Source organism: Notechis scutatus, chromosome 3 (genome assembly GCF_049901735.1).
Source record: "Notechis scutatus isolate UNSWTSFEM ecotype Mainland chromosome 3, rNotScu1.2, whole genome shotgun sequence".
Taxonomy (NCBI): domain Eukaryota; kingdom Metazoa; phylum Chordata; class Lepidosauria; order Squamata; family Elapidae; genus Notechis; species Notechis scutatus.
The window spans coordinates 95,137,576-95,159,020 of NC_142011.1; the positions used below are offsets into that span (position 1 = coordinate 95,137,576).

A 21,445-nucleotide genomic window follows, 5' to 3' on the forward strand; every position below is an offset into this window, starting at 1 on the left:
GACAGCCAACGGCTTCCACAAAAGCAAAATCACCAGCTTGATCCACAAAAACACACTGAAACATAATAGAGACCCAGAAGATGAACAGACCTATGGAACAGCTGTCCTGCCCTACATAAGAGGTACTACAGACAAAATTAGTAAGGTACTACACAGACATCACATCAGGACTGCCTTCAAAACAGACAGAAAAATAGCAGCCATCTTACCAACCCCAAAGATAAAATTGACCTGGAAAACCAAGGCATATACGAAGTCCCCTGTGCATCATGCCCGGCCACATACATTGGACAGACCAATAGAAGAATAAGTACCCGCCTGGATGAACACAAAAATGCAGTCAAAAAGCTGGAACACACTTCCTCACTAGTCCAACACATGGAAGCTACAGGTCATAGCATCAACTTCAATGGCACCAAAACCCTGGCCACTATGGAAAACCCTAGCCACAGAGTCATCAGAGAAGCCATAGAGATTGAAAAAGACCAGAAAGCATGAACAGAAGAGATGATTCCACCAGGCTGTCAATCATTTGGAAGCCTGCACTCACAAACAAAAAATCTCCCACACCACAAGCCAGGCAAACACCTGGGCACAAACAGATCCCCCTGATACCTCCAGCTCAAACACACCCCAACCAGGCACCCAGATGAAACCCAGCTTCCTAACTAATGATAGCCATCCATTTACCCGAAGCCAAGCTGCACTAAAGGCCTCCATTAAAGTAACACAATGCTGCCAGCCAATCAAGATACAAAAAGAGCCAAAAAAACAGACAGAAGATATCAGAGACACCCATCAAAGCAGAACACAGCAAACTCCGAGACCAATAAACACAGACCAAGACTCCCAACCAATCAGGATGAAGAAAAAACCATTCTGGCACAGCAATAGGCTGCCCCAAATTTAAATCTGAAACCACTGTAAAAGTCTGACCCACAGACGGACACAATACAGAAGCCTGATGATGGCAGATGAGATTCTGCTGAAACGTTGCTACAACTTTAAAAGAACTACAATGACGTGGGAAAATACCCGAACCAAGCCGAACACCATACATGAAGTACCATGAAAACTTAAGCATATATATATATATATATATATATATATATATATATATATATATATATATATATATATATATATATATATATATATATATGTGTGTTTTCTGAGGTTCTCAGCGGTATTTATATGTGGATCTTTGGTTATTCGGGTTTTCTCCCGCGTAAGATTCAAAGTATCTAGGCAACGTTTCGCGGCGGTCCCACTCGCCATCTTCAGGCTGGTGCTTTCGGCTTAGTGCCAGTGCAAGCAGTGTGTGACCGAGCTGCCATCTCTCTATATATACAAGTGGTGGGGGATGGTGTGCTGGGCTGGTTGGCTGTGCTGCAGCCTCTTGATTGGTTGATGGAGTTGATGTTGGTATAATGGGCTGTGTAATGGCCTTTTGTTGTAGAGATATCCTGGATCTTGTGCTGTCATCTCCTGGGTCGTTAGCCTCTTGTGTTTTAACGGCTTGGGTAATGGGTTGTGTGATGGGATTGTGAGTTCTTTTGTTGTGGTATCCTGGGTCTTGCGTTGTAATCTCCTGGGTCGTTTGTGTTTTGATCTCTTTCCATTAGCCTCCTGTGTAGTAACAGCTTGGGTAATGGGTTGTGTGATGACCTTGTGAGATTTATTGCTGTGGTATCCTTGGTCTTGTGCTGTGATATCCTGGGTCATTTGCTGTGTTGTGACTTCTTGAGTTCTTGAGGTGTAATTTCTTGAGTTTTCTGATGTGATGTCCTGAGCGGGTGGCTGTGATGTAGCATTTTGGGTTTTTAATATGGCTTTGAGTTTGGGGTCTGGGTCTGTGTTCGTTTGGCTTGAGTTCGTGGTCGTGCCACATCTTCATGGTGGGGTCAGTTCGCTTCATGTATGGTTCAGAGGAGTTTGAAGTGGGTAGTGATGCAGCTGCAGTGCGGCTTCTGGTCTGTGGTCGTGTCTCATCTTCTGTGTGGGTGTGAGTCTGATTTTTACATGGAAGTGTGGTGGTGGCATCTTGTGTGGCCCTCATGGGTGTGGGTCTGGTGTCATTTATCATGTTGGGTACTGCGTCTGTTCATGAGGCGGGTTTCCAAATGGCTGGTAAGCGGGAGGTGTCATCTCTTTTATTCATGCTGTGTGGGCGTTTTCTATCTCTATGGCTTCTCTGATTATTCTGCTGCTGTGGTGTTCAGTTTTGGCGATAGTTCTGGTATTTTTAAAGTCAATCTCATGTCCTGTGGCTTTGAGGTGTTGGACCAGGGAAGAGGTTGGTTCTTCTTTTTTGATTGAGTTCTTATGTTCTTCAACGCGTGCACTTATTCTTCTGTTAGTTTGTCCAATGTATGTGGTGAGGCAAGCAGTGCAGGGATTTCATATACTCCTTGGTTTTCTAACTCGATTTTGTCTTTAGGGTTTCTTAGGATGGTGGATATTTTCTGTTTGTGCAGAATGCTGTTTTAATGTTGTGTTTTTGGAGGATCTTGCTGATTTTGTCTGTAGTGCCTTTTATATATGGGAGGAGGGCTTTGCCGTTCTCTTTGTTCTCTGTCTTGGATTTTGGTTGGGGTTTCTTTTTGGATTAGGTGGGTGATCTTCTTTCTTTGAAATCCATTGGCTGTTAGTACGTTGGTGAGAGTGTTTAGTTCGGTTTTTAGGTGTTGTTCATCAGCTAAGCATTTTGTTCTGGAGATGAGTGTCTCAGCTACGGAATTGATCTGTGCTGGGTGGTGGTGTGAGAGTGCGTGTAGATAGCGGTTTGTATGTGTTTCTTTTGGTAGGTGGTGTGTCCTAGGGAGCCATTGGGTTTTTGTATACCAAGACATCTAGGAAGGGAAGTTGATTGTTAGCTTCTGTTTCCATGGTGAATTGTATTTTGGGGTGTAGGCTGTTGAGGTGTGTGAGGAAGTTGTTCAGTTTTTTCTTTCCCGTGTGGCCAGATTATGAAGGTGTCATCGTATCTGAGCCAGAGTTTGGGTTTGTGATCATATTTTCTAGAGCTTGTGTTTCAAAGTGTTCCATGTAGAGGTTTGCGATGACAGGTGAGAGGGTGATCCCATGGGTGCTCCTTCTATTTGTTTGTATTTTTGTCCATTGTAGGTGAAGTATGTATTGGATAGACAGTGGTTGGTCAGATCTAGGATGTGCTTGGGGGGTTGTATTTGTTTTGGATGGCTGTCAAGGCTTCTTTTATTAGCACTTGGGTGAAGAGGGATATGACATCGAAGCTAACTAGTAGGTCGCTGGGTTGTAAGTTTTGTTTCTTTATGATCTCGATGAACTGGAATGAGTTTCTTACATGTGAGTTGATGGATTCTGCATAGGGCTGTAGTTGTTTGGCGAGAAATTTGGCTAGGTTTTGTAGAGGTGAGCCTATGGAGCTGACTATTGGTCTAAGTGGAGTTCCTTCTTTGTGTATCTTGGGGAGACCATAAAGCTTAGGGCATCTGGATGATTTCTCTCTGGGTATGATTCTTTGCTGGATTTCTTCACTGATGGGGAGGCTTTTATTTTGGATCTGGTGGTTTTTTCTAGGTAGGTGGTGGGGTCTGTCTTTAGGGGTTTGTATGTGGGGTCTAGGAGTAGGTTGGTTAACTTGGTTTGGTAGTCAGATGTGTTCATAACCACTGTCGCGTTGCCCTTGTCTGCTGGTAGGATTATTATGCTGGTGTCTTCTTTCAGGTTCGTGAGTGCAGTTTGTTCTTCTTTGGATAAGTTGCTTTTGGGTGGTTTGCTAGTGCAGAGGATGTTGGTGATTTCGAGTCTGATTCTATTAGCCTCATCAGGGTTGGTTTTGGTCAGGCTGGTTTCACTTCAAACTCCTCTGAACCATACATGAAGCGAACTGACCCCCACCATGAAGATGTGGCACGACCACGAACTCGAAGCCAAGCGAACACAGACCCAGACCCCAAACTCAAAGCCATATTAAAAACCCAAAATGCTACATCACAGCCACCCGCTCAGGACATCACATCAGAAAACTCAAGAAATTACACCTCAAGAACTCAAGAAGTCACAACACAGCAAATGACCCAGGATATCACAGCACAAGACCAAGGATACCACAGCAATAAATCTCACAAGGTCATCACACAACCCATTACCCAAGCTGTTACTACACAGGAGGCTAATGGAAAAGAGATCAAAACACAAACGACCCAGGAGATTACAACGCAAGACCCAGGATACCACAACAAAAGAACTCACAAGCCCATCACACAACCCATTACCCAAGCCGTTAAAACACAAGAGGCTAACGACCCAGGAGATGACAGCACAAGATCCAGGATATCTCTACAACAAAAAGGCCATTACACAGCCCATTATACCAACATCAACTCCATCAACCAATCAAGAGGCTGCAGCACAGCCAACCAGCCCAGCACACCATCCCCACCACTTGTATATATAGAGATGGCAGCTCCGGTCACACACTGCTTGCACTGGCACTAAGCCGAAAGCACCAGCCTGAAGATGGCGAGTGGGACCTCGCCAAACGTTGCCTAGATACTTTGAATCTTACGCGGGAGAAAACCCGAATAACCAAAGATCCATATATATATATATATATATATATATATGGATCTTTGGTTCGAGTTTTCTCCAGCAAATCAAAGTATCTAAGGCAATTCAAGCAGATACCTAGATACTTGCCTAGATACTTTGAATCTTACGCGGAGAAAACCCGAATAACCAAAGATCCACATACAAATACCATGAGAACCTCAGAAAACATATATATATATATATATATATATATATATATATATATATATATATATATATATATATGTATGTATGTATGTATGTATGTATGTATGTATGTATGTATGTATGTATGGCCTTCAGCTTTGTTCGGGTATTTTCCCACGTCATTATAGTTGTGCTTTTAAAGTTGTAGCAACGTTTCAGCAGAATCTCATCTGCCATCATCAGGCTTCTGTATTGTGTCCGTCTGTGAGTCAGACTTTTACAGTGGTTTCAGATTTAAATTTGGGGCAGCCTATTGCTGTGCCAGAATGGTTTTTTCTTCATCCTGATTGGTTGGGAGTCTTGGTCTGTGTTTATTGGTCTCGGAGTTTGCTGTGTTCTGCTTGATTGGTGTCTCTAATATCTTCTGTCTGTTTTTGGCTCTTTTGTATCTTGATTGGCTGGCAGCATTGTGTTACTTTATTGGAGGTCTTATATATATGGCATTCAGCTAAGTACCCGCGAAAACTTAAGAAAACACACATATATATAAATTTCAGTATGCAAAGAACCAGATGACATTGATTTTGGGGAAATTGTAACCACTGAGAAAGCCAAGTATCTGGAAAATGAGCGAGTACAATACGGGTGCTACCTTGGCTATGTCTTGGGGGGACCTGAATGGATTCAGTGTGAGGGACAAGAATGGACACCTCATCTACCAAAATGTTTGGGTAAGCCATCATGTTTTCTTTAACTAGTGTAGGCCTGGGAGAAAATGTAAAAATCCTCCAATAGGAGAAAAATTGCAGCTACCAAATTCTTTGAGAATTAGCTTGGATTTGGATCCAAATTTTCCCTCTACACTGAAGCCACACATTTTCCTGGTGTCAGATTTTTTTATTTGAAAGCTGGAAAAAAAATAAACTAATTCAAATTGTTGAATAAGCAAGCAAATCAGTGAATATAATTACATGATATTCAATCGGAAGCTTATGTTCACTTATGTGGAATGCTGAGTACCTGGGGATAAGGTAAGGTTACATCTGGATAGAAATTTAGTGATTAGTAAAGTAGAAAGGTGAATTCTGTCGCTTTGAGATCAAGATTTCTGGTCAAGAATCAGATTTCATTTATCTGACTGTTTTCTTGGTAATAGCTGTTCCTCTAGTTCCCCAAGTTTATTTTTTCTGCTCATTACAAATATTAGGATAGAATTAATTCTACAAAGGATTTTATAATATTTTTGGATAGCTCAGAAAATGTTTCAAAGGTTTTACTGATCAAACCTATAATGATAGAAGAGTTAAATAGGTGTTACAGGATTGCCTCACAATTAACAAAAAGCTCATTAAAATGAGCAATAAGAACAACAACAACAAATATCAAAGGACCCAGGGGCTGATCTTCCATACTTAAAAATGCTGAGAAGTTTTTCATCATACTTCAACAGAAAATGGAACACTCCTACTGTTTCAAATTTTATTCCATTACAACTCAGTCAACTCAAAATGTCTTTGCAGAAGATTCTGAGTTGAGGTGTTTGTTCTTAGATTGAAATAAACAAGACCATCTGTTTGTTCATGCTCCTACAAACCAATCCTCTCTATAGCAGAATCATAAATTGGATATCATTAATATTGTGGTGTAACTTGGCTTATTTGATTTTGGCCTAGAACTATCCATTGCATTTTGTAAATCAGGCTGATTTTCTTGGGGGTGGAATAAACCAATGGATAAATTACCTCCTTTGAGAAGATCTACCTTATTTATCCTTAGAATTTTTATAGGGAAGTTTCCCAACAATTGCATCTCATTTCCAAAGTTCATAAGTCTGTTGTAAATACCTCTGCAGCATTCATAGTTTAAAAATTCTACTTAAAAATACAACATTCATCTTGCCATTAAAGTCCAGTTTATCCTTCATTAATTCCATTATCTCAAAATTTCTTGTATTCATATTCCCTTTCAATCTATTCTGGCAGATCCATATTTTTCAGACCAAGTACTTTTTTGGAATATGATCTGGCAGCAACAGATTATATTCCATTTCATCAAACTGCAAATCAAATACACTTGTTATTTCTTGCTTTTGGATATCATCCTGGGTTTGATTCAAAGCAATTATTGACCTATCAATTTTTAAATTTATATTTTCAAGTAAAACCTATAAGTTGGACAGCATTCTTTTTTTCAAGTGCTTCCCAGAAAATTTGATTTCCTTTTTGGGCATATTTTGAAAAAAAAAAACACCCCACTGTTCTTTCCAAGGACAAGAGAAGCAGATAAATCATAACCCAGCCTCCACAGAGAAAGAATGAGATAAAGTTTTGTTCCCAAAATCAAAAGTGTTGAAAAAAGGGGGAATTTTTCTATCAATAATTAAAAAATAAAGATCAGAGCTCTTTATATTGTTTAAAAAGCTAGAAAGAACAAAATTCATAATTCTATATCCAATAAATCCAATCAGATGACTTTCACTGCCAGACAATGTATTTTCTCCTTACACTAAAAATGAAAGTGGTTTGGAGTTTGATAGTAAACAGTGAAAGAACAGGAAAAAAAAGTTGTAAAATTTTTAATGTAAGATTATTAAAGTGGTCAGCAATCAACTAGTCATAAATCAAAAGTTGGTAAAGCTTAAGAAGTGCAATGAAAACCCAGACCTGCTTAGGAAAAACAAACAACTGAAAGGAAAATATGGTAAGAGACCCGACCTTCTGAACTCTCCTTACTGAGAATTGAAATCTTCAACAAGCTCTCTTCTCTGTAGATATACAATCATCAGAAGTAATGTTGGGTCCTTCCTAGTCTCCTACTTTACTCTTAAAAAAATAGGGAGCAAAGCCACAAAATAACTGGCTTTGGAGGTAAAACCAGCTGTTCATTGGAGGGGAAAAAAGAGTCACCAGCCACATAGCAGGCCATCTCGGGAGAAGTCCACCAATGGTTTTATTATTAAATATCAAACAAAGGTATTTGATCCAGAGATAATTATTCCGGTGATTTGTGGTGTATAAAAACTGTTATAGACTTTCTTTCTTTTTTTTAAGTTTTATTTGGGTTTTCACAAAAACAAAATACAAATAAAACATCTTTTTTGAAAATAGCATGGTCCCAGGTTATCACTTCTTCATACAGACACAAAACTGAATTTCATGCTCATTTTTATATTCTATTCCATATCTTATTACCATTTTATATTTTCTACATAGTTTTTCCGCTCTTTTAATTTTCTCAACTTTATTTTAATTAACTCATCTCAATCAAATCATTATATTTATACTTTCGTCTGTCCTGTTTCAATTTCATATTATCTTTTCTTATTAAACAAATTTTTCCCTGTAGTTACCAATTGGAGTATGACACCTTTATATCTTTTAATTTTATCCATTCAAACTCTTATTTAAGCTTCAATGTATACCTTTAAGATTATAGCATTCAATATAATACATAACTTCCAATCAAATTCTGCTTGGTTCATTCTTAAAATACACACTATATTCTTAAAAGAATATATATATATATATATATATATATATATATATATATATATATATATATATATATATATATATATATATATATATATATATGGATCTTTGGTTATTCGGGTTTTCTCCGCGTAAGATTCAAAGTATCTAGGCAACGTTTGGCGAGGTCCCACTCGCCATCTTCAGGCTGGTGCTTTCGGCTTAGTGCCAGTGCAAGCAGTGTGTGACCGGAGCTGCCATCTCTATATATACAAGTGGTGGGGGATGGTGTGCTGGGCTGGTTGGCTGTGCTGCAGCCTCTTGATTGGTTGATGGAGTTGATGTTGGTATAATGGGCTGTGTAATGGCCTTTTGTTGTAGAGATATCCTGGATCTTGTGCTGTCATCTCCTGGGTCGTTAGCCTCTTGTGTTTTAACGGCTTGGGTAATGGGTTGTGTGATGGGCTTGTGAGTTCTTTTGTTGTGGTATCCTGGGTCTTGCGTTGTAATCTCCTGGGTTGTTTGTGTTTTGATCTCTTTTTGATTAGCCTCCTGTGTAGTAACAGCTTGGGTAATGGGTTGTGTGATGACCTTGTGAGATTTATTGCTGTGGTATCCTTGGTCTTGTGCTGTGATATCCTGGGTCATTTGCTGTGTTGTGACTTCTTGAGTTCTTGAGGTGTAATTTCTTGAGTTTTCTGATGTGATGTCCTGAGCGGGTGGCTGTGATGTAGCATTTTGGGTTTTTAATATGGCTTTGAGTTTGGGGTCTGGGTCTGTGTTCGTTTGGCTTCGAGTTCGTGGTGGTGCCACATCTTCATGGTGGGGTCAGTTCGCTTCATGTATGGTTCAGAGGAGTTTGAAGTGGGTAGTGATGCAGCTGCAGTGCGGCTTCTGGTCTGTGGTCGTGTCTCATCTTCTGTGTGGGTGTGAGTCTGATTTTTACGTGGAAGTGTGGTGGTGGCATCTTGTGTGGCCCTCATGGGTGTGGGTCTGGTGTCATTTATCATGTTGGGTACTCGTCTGTTCATGAGGCGGGTTTCCAAATGGCTGGTAAGCGGGAGGTGTCATCTCTTTTATTCATGCTGTGTGGGCGTTTTTCTATCTCTATGGCTTCTCTGATTATTCTGCTGCTGTGGTGTTCAGTTTTGGCGATAGTTCTGGTATTTTTAAGGTCAATCTCATGTCCTGTGGCTTTGAGGTGTTGGACCAGGGAAGAGGTTGGTTCTTCTTTTTGATTGAGTTCTTATGTTCTTCAACGCGTGCACTTATTCTTCTGTTAGTTTGTCCAATGTATGTGGTGAGGCAGGCAGTGCAGGGGTTTCATATACTCCTTGGTTTTCTAACTCGATTTTGTCTTTAGGGTTTCTTAGGATGGTGGATATTTTTCTGTTTGTGCAGAATGCTGTTTTAATGTTGTGTTTTTGGAGGATCTTGCTGATTTTGTCTGTAGTGCCTTTTATATATGGGAGGAGGGCTTTGCCGTTCTCTTGTTCTCTGTCTTGGATTTTGGTTGGGGTTTCTTTTTGGATTAGGTGGGTGATCTTCTTTCTTTGAAATCCATTGGCTGTTAGTACGTTGGTGAGAGTGTTTAGTTCGGTTTTTAGGTGTTGTTCATCAGCTAAGCATTTTGTTCTGGAGATGAGTGTCTCAGCTACGGAATTGATCTGTGCTGGGTGGTGGTGAGAGTGCGTGTAGATAGCGGTTTGTATGTGTTTTCTTTTGGTAGATGGTGTGTCCTAGGGAGCCATTGGGTTTTTGTATACCAAGACATCTAGGAAGGGAAGTTGATTGTTAGCTTCTGTTTCCATGGTGAATTGTATTTTGGGGTGTAGGCTGTTGAGGTGTGTGAGGAAGTTGTTCAGTTTTTCTTTCCCGTGTGGCCAGATTATGAAGGTGTCATCACGTATCTGAGCCAGAGTTTGGGTTTGTGATCATATTTTCTAGAGCTTGTGTTTCAGGTGAGAGGGTGATCCCATGGGTGCTCCTTCTATTTGTTTGTATTTTTGTCCATTGTAGGTGAAGTATGTATTGGATAGACAGTGGTTGGTCAGATCTAGGATGTGCTTGGGGGTTGTATTTGTTTTGGATGGCTGTCAAGGCTTCTTTTATTGGCACTTGGGTGAAGAGGGATATGACATCGAAGCTAACTAGTAGGTCGCTGGGTTGTAAGTTTTGTTTCTTTATGATCTCGATGAACTGGAATGAGTTTCTTACATGTGAGTTGATGGATTCTGCATAGGGCTGTAGTTGTTTGGCGAGAAATTTGGCTAGGTTTTGTAGAGGTGAGCCTATGGAGCTGACTATTGGTCTAAGTGGAGTTCCTTCTTTGTGTATCTTGGGGAGACCATAAAGCTTAGGGCATCTGGATGATTTCTCTCTGGGTATGATTCTTTGCTGGATTTCTTCACTGATGGGGAGGCTTTTATTTTGGATCTGGTGGTTTTTTTCTAGGTAGGTGGTGGGGTCTGTCTTTAGGGGTTTGTATGTGGGGTCTAGGAGTAGGTTGGTTAACTTGGTTTGGTAGTCAGATGTGTTCATAACCACTGTTGCGTTGCCCTTGTCTGCTGGTAGGATTATTATGCTGCTGTCTTCTTTCAGGTTACGTGAGTGCAGTTTGTTCTTCTTTGGATAAGTTGCTTTTGGGTGGTTTGCTAGTGCAGAGGATGTTGGTGATTTCAGTCTGATTCTATTAGCCTCATCAGGGTTGGTTTTGGTCAGGCTGGTTTCAACTCCGCATATGATGGTTTCTGTGGGGATGTGTTTGGGAGCAACAGCAAAGTTGAATCCTTTTGAAAGGACCTTGGTTTCGGCTTCGTGAGGATCTTGTCTGAGATGTTGTGCACTGTTTGTTTCATGTGTGGCTGTGAGGGGGAGTTGGTTTCTGGCATTGTTGTAGTTTTCTGAGTTTGTTGGTGTGTGTGTCTGTCTTGAGGGTGGTCTGTGTTTCGGCTCTCCAGACAGCGAGTTGTTTGGATTTGTCCCAAAGTAAGGGTGAATCTTGTTGCTGAGTCTGAGGTGAAGTGTAAGAAGATCTTTGTTGATTTGGTCTAGGAGAAATCTTTTTGTGTGAAGTTCATTTCTAATTAGGGCCAATTCTGTTCTTTTTAGGATGCGTTTGTGGCTGCTGTGTTGGTGTGGAATTTCAATTGGAAGCTTGTGGGAATTAAATTTTGATCTCGGCAGTTGCATAGGAATGCGAGGTCACATAAAATGGAAGCTCTTTGGACTTCAAGTTTTTCATAAGTCCTGGTCAGATGGTGGGTTTCCTCCCGTAGAGGTGCAATATTATACAACCCCCAAGCACATCCTAGATCTGACCAACCACTGTCTATCCAATACATACTTCACCTACAATGGACAAAAATACAAACAAATAGAAGGAGCACCCATGGGATCACCCCTCTCACCTGTCATCGCAAACCTCTACATGGAACACTTTGAAACACAAGCTCTAGAAAAATATGATCACAAACCCAAACTCTGGCTCAGATACGTAGATGACACCTTCATAATCTGGCCACACGGGAAAGAAAAACTGAACAACTTCCTCACACACCTCAACAGCCTACACCCCAAAATACAATTCACCATGGAAACAGAAGCTAACAATCAACTTCCTTCCTAGATGTCTTGGTATACAAAAACCCAATGGCTCCCTAGGACACACCATCTACCAAAAGAAAACACATACAAACCGCTATCTACACGCACTCTCACACCACCACCCAGCACAGATCAATTCCGTAGCTGAGACACTCATCTCCAGAACAAAATGCTTAGCTGATGAACAACACCTAAAACCGAACTAAACACTCTCACCAACGTACTAACAGCCAATGGATTTCAAAGAAAGAAGATCACCCACCTAATCCAAAAAGAAACCCCAACCAAAATCCAAGACAGAGAACAAGAGAACGGCAAAGCCCTCCTCCCATATATAAAAGGCACTACAGACAAAATCAGCAAGATCCTCCAAAAACACAACATTAAAACAGCATTCTGCACAAACAGAAAATATCCACCATCCTAAGAAACCCTAAAGACAAAATCGAGTTAGAAAACCAAGGAGTATATGAAATCCCCTGCACTGCCTGCCTCACCACATACATTGGACAAACTAACAGAAGAATAAGTGCACGCGTTGAAGAACATAAGAACTCAATCAAAAAGAAGAACCAACCTCTTCCTGGTCCAACACCTCAAAGCCACAGGACATGAGATTGACCTTAAAAATACCAGAACTATCGCCAAAACTGAACACCACAGCAGCAGAATAATCAGAGAAGCCATAGAGATAGAAAAACGCCACACAGCATGAATAAAAGAGATGACACCTCCCGCTTACCAGCCATTTGGAAACCCGCCCTCATGAACAGACAGTACCCAACATGATAAATGACACCAGACCCACACCCATGAGGGCCACACAAGATGCCACCACCACACTTCCACGTAAAAATCAGACTCACACCCACACAGAAGATGAGACACGACCACAGACCAGAAGCCGCACTGCAGCTGCATCACTACCCACTTCAAACTCCTCTGAACCATACATGAAGCGAACTGACCCCCACCATGAAGATGTGGCACGACCACGAACTCAAGCCAAACGAACACAGACCCAGACCCCAAACTCAAAGCCATATTAAAAACCCAAAATGCTACATCACAGCCACCGCTCAGGACATCACATCAGAAAACTCAAGAAATTACACCTCAAGAACTCAAGAAGTCACAACACAGCAAATGACCCAGGATATAACAGCACAAGACCAAGGATACCACAGCAATAAATCTCACAAGGTCATCACACAACCCATTACCCAAGCTGTTACTACACAGGAGGCTAATCGAAAAGAGATCAAAACACAAACGACCCAGGAGATTACAATGCAAGACCCAGGATACCACAACAAAAGAACTCACAAGCCCATCACACAACCCATTACCCAAGCCGTTAAAACACAAGAGGCTAACGACCCAGGAGATGACAGCACAAGATCCAGGATGTCATCACACAGCCCATTATACCAACATCAACTCCATCAACCAATCAAGAGGCTGCAGCACAGCCAACCAGCCCAGCACACCATCCCCACCACTTGTATATAGAGAGATGGCAGCTCCGGTCACACACTGCTTGCACTGGCACTAAGCCGAAAGCACCAGCCTGAAGATGGCGAGTGGGACCTCGCCAAACGTTGCCTAGATACTTTGAATCTTACGCGGAGAAAACCCGAATAACCAAAGATCCACATACAAATACCCATGAGAACCTCAGAAAACATATATATATATATATATATATATATATATATATATATATATATATATATATATATATATATATGGTGTTCGGCTTTGGTTCGGGTATTTTCCCACGTCATTGTAGTTCTTTTAAAGTTGTAGCAACGTTTCAGCAGAATCTCATCTGCCATCATCAGGCTTCTGTATTGTGTCCGTCTGTGGGTCAGACTTTTACAGTGGTTTCAGATTTAAATTTGGGGCAGCCTATTGCTGTGCCAGAATGGTTTTTCTTCATCCTGATTGGTTGGGAGTCTTGGTCTGTGTTTATTGGTCTCGGAGTTTGCTGTGTTCTGCTTGATGGGTGTCTCTGATATCTTCTGTCTGTTTTTGGCTCTTTTTGTATCTTGATTGGCTGGCAGCATTGTGTTACTTTAATGGAGGCCTTTAGTGCAGCTTGGCTTCGGGTAAATGGAGGGCTATCATTAGTTAGGAAGCTGGGTTTCATCTGGGTGCCTGGTTGGGATATATATATATATATATATATATATATATATATATATATATATATATATATATATATATATATATATATATATATATATGTATGTGTTCGCTTAGTTCGGGTTTTCCACGTCATTGTAGTTCTTTTAAGTTGTATAGCGTTTCAGCAGAATCTCATCTGCCATCATCAGGCTTCTGTATAGTGTCCGTCTGTGGTCAGACTTTTACAGTGGTTTCAGATTTAAATTTGGGGCAGCCTATTGCTGTGCCAGAATGGTTTTTCTTCATCCTGATTGGTTGGAGTCTTGGTCTGTGTTTATTATTACCAATAAACACAGACCAAGACTCCCAACCAATCAGGATGAAGAAAAACCATTCTGGCACAGCAATAGGCTGCCCCAAATTTAAATCTGAAACCACTGTAAAAGTCTGACCCACAGACGGACACTATACAGAAGCCTGATGATGGCAGATGAGATTCTGCTGAAACGTGCTACAACTTTAAAAGAACTACAATGACGGGAAAATACCCAACCAAGCCAACACCATACATGTAAGTACCAGCGAAACTTAAGAAAACATATATATATATATATATATATATATATATATATATATATATATATATATATATATATATATATATATATATATATATATATATATATATATGTAAATAAAGCACACATTCCATTCCAATTCAATTCTATCATTAATATTCATTAAAATCTTAACATCTTTAACATTTCTTTTCAATTAAATATCATACTTCCTTGGGAACACTTATAAACTTTCCATAGTTAATTCTTTTTTCCCCATATTTCTCACTTATATTTTTATAAATCATTACTAATAATTAAAAATGTTCCCATTTAATTCTTTCAATCATTTTAATTCATTTATTTATTTCAAACATTCAACTACACTACAGTAAATATTTTATCCATCATTTTAATCATATTTTCTAAAATTATTTATGTTTATAATATAACAATGCTATCTTATGTATCTTTGCAGAATCCCTTTTGCAATTAAATTTTCACCCATTATCTCTAAACAAGCTTATGGTTACAATCCTTATATCTTTTCCCTGTTTCTCCATTTCCTGTTTCTGTCTTTTACAACTTCTTTCCTTGCCTTCTTCCCCTCTTCTTCTCCCTCCCCTTTTACCCCCTCGTCTCTCTACTTCTAACTCTCTCTTCTGTTGCTTTCTAATATTATACTTATCTTTCAAATTATTCTTCTTCTTTTTGGTTGTTTTTTCTAGTCTTAAACCTTTCACTCTCTTTCCCCCTTTTCTTTTTTTCCCCCACTTAAAATTATTTGATCATTAAAGATGGCTTCTTCTTTGTCCCAATCTTCTTGTTCTGCAAGCGTTTCTTGTTGTTTCTCATAGTTCCAGATCTCTACTTCTAAGAATTAAAATACGAAGCCAAAAGAACCTCTCCCTTCTTGTGCACCTTCTTTCCATTTTTTAAGTTCCATTTTCAGTTCTTCCAAGAGTGATACCATTTTAAAGACTTTTAAACAACTACCGGTTAATTTTAGTCATCCAGATGCAAAAACCAAAAATCACCAAGTAATCCAAATAATCCAAGGCTGTTTCTACTTGCTTCTTTTTTCCACTTTCTCTTCCTGGGGTTCTATTATTTTGTTACCAAGTTTCAATTAAAATGTATCTTTGAGGAATCTTGTTAAAATTTCACTGTAAGTTTCTTTTAATTACAGTTCCATTCCTTAATTCCAGGCAGTCTCCTCCATTTTTCCAGATCCTGCCCTTTTATTCTTTTTTTTCTCCTTTCCTGTTTTTAAAAAAATTTAAACGTCCAGAAATCTTTATTATCCCTTTGACTTTTATTTTCAGCTTAGATACCTATAAATGTCAAAGTGGATTTTTTTCAATTTCTTGCTTAAGTCTCTTAGCAATCAGTATAAGGAAGGGAAGAAAAAAAACCTAATCCTTTCTCTTCTCTCTCTCCTTCGCAGCTTCAAAATCTTCTTTGGGAACAATGTTGTTAAGTTTAAATTCCAGGGCACCTTATTTGTTGCTTTTGCTGTTTGACCCAGTCAACCAAAATTTTCTCTTCTTATCTTCCTCCTGCACATTCTTTTCCGGTCGAGTTCTTCTTTGTGGTGGCCATTTCTGACCACTGCTACAACCGCCTTGGAAAGGGAGTAATGGCCAACTGGGGAGGAGAGATGCGGCTCTCCTCAACCCTGCAGGCAGTCTCCCCTTCTTCACCACCTCTACGGGGTGGCTTAGCCCCAAAACCAGCCAGCTTGGGGTGCTCCAGAGGTGAGCATGGATCGAAGCCTCGCAGAGACGAGGTTTCAGTCTGTCGCCGAAGAAGCTCAAACTGGAAGCGCTGTTATAGACTTTCTATGAGTAAAATACAATAACAAATCATTAACAAGGGTCCTTGAACTTTAACTTTGCAGTTGTTTAACCTGTGAACTATTTTTTCTTCAAAGATACAATGTATGACAGGTCAAATTAGATTGCAAATAGATGTAGAAGTTTATACATTTTGGATTTGTTTTGCAACCAGGGGGAGTTATTATTGCTGCAATATATTTGACAATATTGATCGGGGGAGGGGAGGATAATATGCTTTTCTTTTTAATATTCTTGTCTAATTTTGTTTTGTTTTTGTTAATTTTTTCCCTTTGTATTTTATATTTTAATCTTTTGAATAAAAAAAAAAAAAAAGATAATATCTAACTTATTTTCTTTTTTAGCCCCATGCCATATCACAAGACAACAACTAGCAACAAAAAACTTGTTTGTGTTTGGAGGCCAAAGAAAAACAAAGATTATTCAAAGTAATCATAACCTTCAATTTCAATGTCCTGAAGGACATGTGCTTGTGCCTCCATCAGTCAGAAAGTGTGTTGACGGTTACATAGAGTTGCCTTTATGTATCTCTGGTAAGCATGTGGCAAATATGATGGATTCCTTTGAGATTAGAACTAATTAAAGAAATCAATGTAACAGTAAATATGAACGTTTGCTTCTAAATCACATTTTTTCAAAAATGATTTAATCTTCACTGAAATCACATCTTGACTTAGAAGTTTAGTGGCTGTAATCTAAAACAAAAAATCTTAAGCACATCTGCTTGGAGAAGAATGCTCTGGCATTTTCCCAAAGATATTAATTGTCTCTAAGGTTCGATTCAAAATCTTGAGTTCACCTAAGAATTATAATTTCATGTGGTTGAAGATATGCATAATATTGGTTGGCATAGGAATTTGTTTCAAATTTGGCAAAGTTTGTGTAAAAATATATTATTATCATATCATTAGGGGAGACCCATATTTTGCATGATTAAAAAAATCTTTTGTTTGAAGTTGGTTGTGCTAACGGTTACATGGCGTTGCCATTATGTATCTCTGGTAAGCATGCTGTCAATATGATGGATTCCTCTGGGATCGTAACTAATTAAAATAATTAATATATCATAATGAATATGAACATTTGCTTCTAAACTTCCTTTTTAAAAAGAGTGATTTACTAGTCACTGAAATCACTCATATTTGATGAGCCGTAGTGGCTCAGTTGGTTAGAATGCAGTACTGCAGGCTACTTCTGCTGAGTACCGGCTGCGAGCAATTTGGCAGTTCAAATTTCACCAGGCTCAAGGTTGACTCAGCCTTCCAACCTTCTGAGGTCAATAAAATGAGGATGCAGATTGTCGGGGGGCAATATACTGGCTCTGTAAACCACTTAGAGAGGACTGTAAAGCATTGTAAAGTAGCAGGTAAGTCTAAGTGCTATTGCTATAGTTGGCTCAGAGTTTTAGCAGCAGTAACTTATACATAAAAAAACCCATCTAAAGCAGCTTGGAGAAGGATATTCTGGCATTTCTCCAAAGATTTATGTTGACCTTAAACTCAATCTAAAATCTAAGGATCTAGATAAGAACTTTTCTTAATATGTCATTAAAGATACAAATAAATATTGATAGCATGAGCAATATGGTATCCTAGTGGTGAAGGTGCTCAATGGTTGAAAGTTCAATCCTAGGTTGCAGCATATGTTTCTCTCCTAGGTTGCAAAGTAAAAATATCTGCTGCAAACCCATGTGGCATCAGGAAGGGCAACTGGCCAGTAAATGCTCAGCTATATCCAGTCATCCTGAATCTACCCAAAATTAAGGGATTGGTGGGCTATAAAATGGGAGGCTTTTTAAAATAAAGATTGGTAGCATAGAAATTTGTTTCAAAAAGTATAAAGAGTGTTTAAAACATTGTCGATATCACATCATTAGGATTAGAGAACCATATTTTGCATGATGCAAAATGTCTTTTGTTTGAAATTGGACAATATCATATAGCCATTGTCAACTCATAAAACATCCCTATGCCTGTTTTAGTAGTTGCTATAAAAAGGGTGGGGGGGGAGGGAAATCTGGAAAAGCAGTGCAGCAGTTTGAAAGTGAAAGTACATTCCAACTTTTTGAAGTTTGGCTCAGGAATCATGATTTAATTAGGGCAATTGCTGAAATCCTGACAGCCATTGTAATATTAAGGTGGCTGGGAATATGACTGTATTTAATAATTCTGCAAGTATTGGTTCCAGCCTATTTGGGTCATGAAAGACACTTTATTAGTCTTTGCTTGAAGATGTTTAATTTTCTGGTTGTTATAATACTTTGTAACCAACAAAAAAAAAATAGTCCATAAGAATGTAATCATATTTTTCAGAACTGTCATTGTCTCTTGATCATTTATTTGTTGGTGGAACCCTAAATCTTTTTCAGATTTTCAATTACAATATCAGTTCTATTTCAGTTCTATTCTGTTCCGATAGAAATATTTCAAAACAACATCACATTTTAATAATCAAAATTATGAAATGAAGCAGTCTTTTTTAATCATAGGTTAAGAGTGAATTTTGTAAATTTTGTAAATGTACTTACTGCAACGGATTATATATTTTTTCTTTTGTTTCTTTCTGCACTTTTTCCTTCCTTCCTTCCTTCCTTCCTTCCTTCCTTCCTTCCTTCCTTCCTTCCATGTGTTTTTTAAAATTTTAAATTAAAATTATAAAAGGGAAGAATGATGTAAACTTATACACAGTAATTTAACATGGAGGGCATTTGATGTTTATATCAACCTACAAATAGATAATATATTTTACTATGCTGAGAATGTGCTTTAGATTGGACTATAAAATCCTACTAACCACTTTTGGGGAACTGCAAGGTTATATCATACATGTGGAATATCCAAGAGATTTTATAAAACCACTACTATTTAAATATCAAGGACTGAATTAAAGAAACATATAATTATCAAAATAGAAAAGGCTATTTTATTTGCTAAGAAAATAAATGATGCTGTATAAGTTTTGTCATAGATTCATAAAAAGAACAGATTATGTTAATGTGTAATCTGCACACATATATAATTTGCAATATATTTAGCTGATTTATATCAGTTTATTGTGTTAATTCTTAATTCTTAAATTGTTAATTTGTTTACTTATTCAGCTGCTTGTGTATTACCCTTAACCATTTGCATCAATGGTTCAATACATGTACATTGCTTCTTTTTTCTGTGTATATATTAAAAATACTATAAACACATACAACATGAATGGATGCTCATTAAAACAGCTTTATTGGTGTATTTTGTAATCCATCCGGAAATATTGATGGGTAATCTCAAAGCTTTAGTTTGGAGTAATGATTTACACTTCATGCTTTCATATTTAATAAAACGAGGGAAAAACTGCAATGCTCCACCCAGGATTGAAAATGGAGACATTATTAGTTTATCTGAGAAATGGTATAGATCAGCCTCTTCAGTAGTTGGGTAATGGTTGCAGGGACCCACAATGGGTCGCCGGAGAAGTTCTTAGCAAACACCAAGTCGCCTACCTTGAATTTGTGGCACTTCCCGCTAGACCCGAAGGGTTTTTCTGGTGAATAAGACGGATGTAGACGGTCGAGGTGGGAGCGAAGTTTTCGTCCCATTAACAGTTCGGCAGGCGTTTTATTTGTGACACTGTGTGGGGTGATGTGTTGAAGAAGAAGGATTCGGTTCAGCTTGTCGTCGATGTCTCCAGAATCCATTTTTTGTAGTGTTTTTTTGACGAATTGTACCATTTGCTCTGCCCTTCCATTGGCCGCAGGGTGTGCCGGTGAGGTTAGCGCATGGCGTATGCCCCGGTCTGCTAGGTACTGCTCAAATACCAGGGCAGTGAACTGGGGCCCGTTATCAGAAACTAAAACGTCTGGTAACCCATGCGTTGTGAACAATTTGTTCAGTTTGTTAATGACCGACCAGTTGTGGTTGTCTTCATTTTATGTATTTCTAGCCAGTTGGAATAGGCATCTACTGTTAGTAGAAAAGTGTGTCCTTTGGTGGGTCCTGCAAAATCAATGTGGATGCGGGACCACGGACCCCGAGGGGTTTCCCACTCGGTTGGCGTCACTTTAGGTGGGGCGTTGCTGACGTCTTGGCACTTCCGACATGTGGTTACCCAGGCTGTGATTTGTTTGTCGATGCCCGGCCACCATGCATAGCTCCGTGCGAGCGCCTTCATGCGCACAATGCCCGGATGTCCATCGTGCAGTACTTCTAAAACTGCCTGTTGCAGCCTCTCTGGGACGACGACTCTATCTCCCCAGAGAATGCAGCCCTTCTGGGAGAAAAGTTCTGTCTGCCGGTTTTTGAACGGCGCGAAGTTGTCGTGGAGTTGGTCGAGTGGCCATCCTCGTTCGACTCAGCTGAGAACTCATGCTAAGACAGGATCCCGTTTAGTCTCGATGGTGATGTCTCTTGCTGTTAGCGGCGGCGAGTGTAGCGTTTCAATTTGGAGTGTCGTGAGGGTTGGAGCTGGGTCGTTGACGGCTTCCGGAAGTGGGGAACGGCTTAAAGTGTCAGTGTGGGGAATGGTTTTCCCCGGGCGATGTTGCAGTAGATAATTGTAGGCAGCTAGGAACTCTGACCAGCGAGTCATTCTTGGCGATAATATATAGGGGGTTGGTTTGTCTCCCGCTATAATACCAAGCAATGGCTTGTGATCCGTAATTATAGTAAATGGTCGTCCATACACGTATTCATGAAAGCGCTTTACAGATGATACAACAGCGAGAGCCTCTTTATCAAGTTGGCTATAGTTCCTTTCGGCCCTTGATAATGTACGTGAGAAAAACGCAATAGGTGCTTCATTTCTGTTTGTTAACACATGACTTAAAACTGCTCCTACTCCAAACGGTGAAGCGTCGCATGTAATAGTCAAAGGTAAAGTCTCGTTATACTGCATTAATACAGCGTCGGAAGTTAGTAAGTCTTTCACTTGTCGGAAAGCGCGTTCCTCTCGATGTCCCCAGACCCAGGTTGCTCCTTTGTCGAGAAGTCTGTGTAGGGGCTCAGCTACGGTTGCCTTCTGGGGCAAAAAGATGTTGTAAAAGTTAATGAGCCCCAGAAAGGCTTGGAGGTCTGTTCTATTCTTAGGTGTCGGGGCGTTTTTTATTGCTTTTAGCTTG

At 39.5% G+C, this 21,445-nt stretch overlaps 1 protein-coding gene across 1 annotated transcript in view; it reads left to right on the top strand.

Moving 5' to 3' along the window:
- LOC113414725 (complement factor H-like) overlaps positions 1-21,445 on the top strand; it is a 97,460-nt gene that overhangs the window by 22,407 nt on the left and 53,608 nt on the right. The window contains exons 8-9 of the mRNA XM_087959998.1: positions 5,280-5,453; positions 16,686-16,874. Of these exons, the coding sequence (XP_087816124.1) occupies positions 5,280-5,453; positions 16,686-16,874 (363 nt within the window). The remainder of the gene's footprint in view (positions 1-5,279; positions 5,454-16,685; positions 16,875-21,445) is intronic.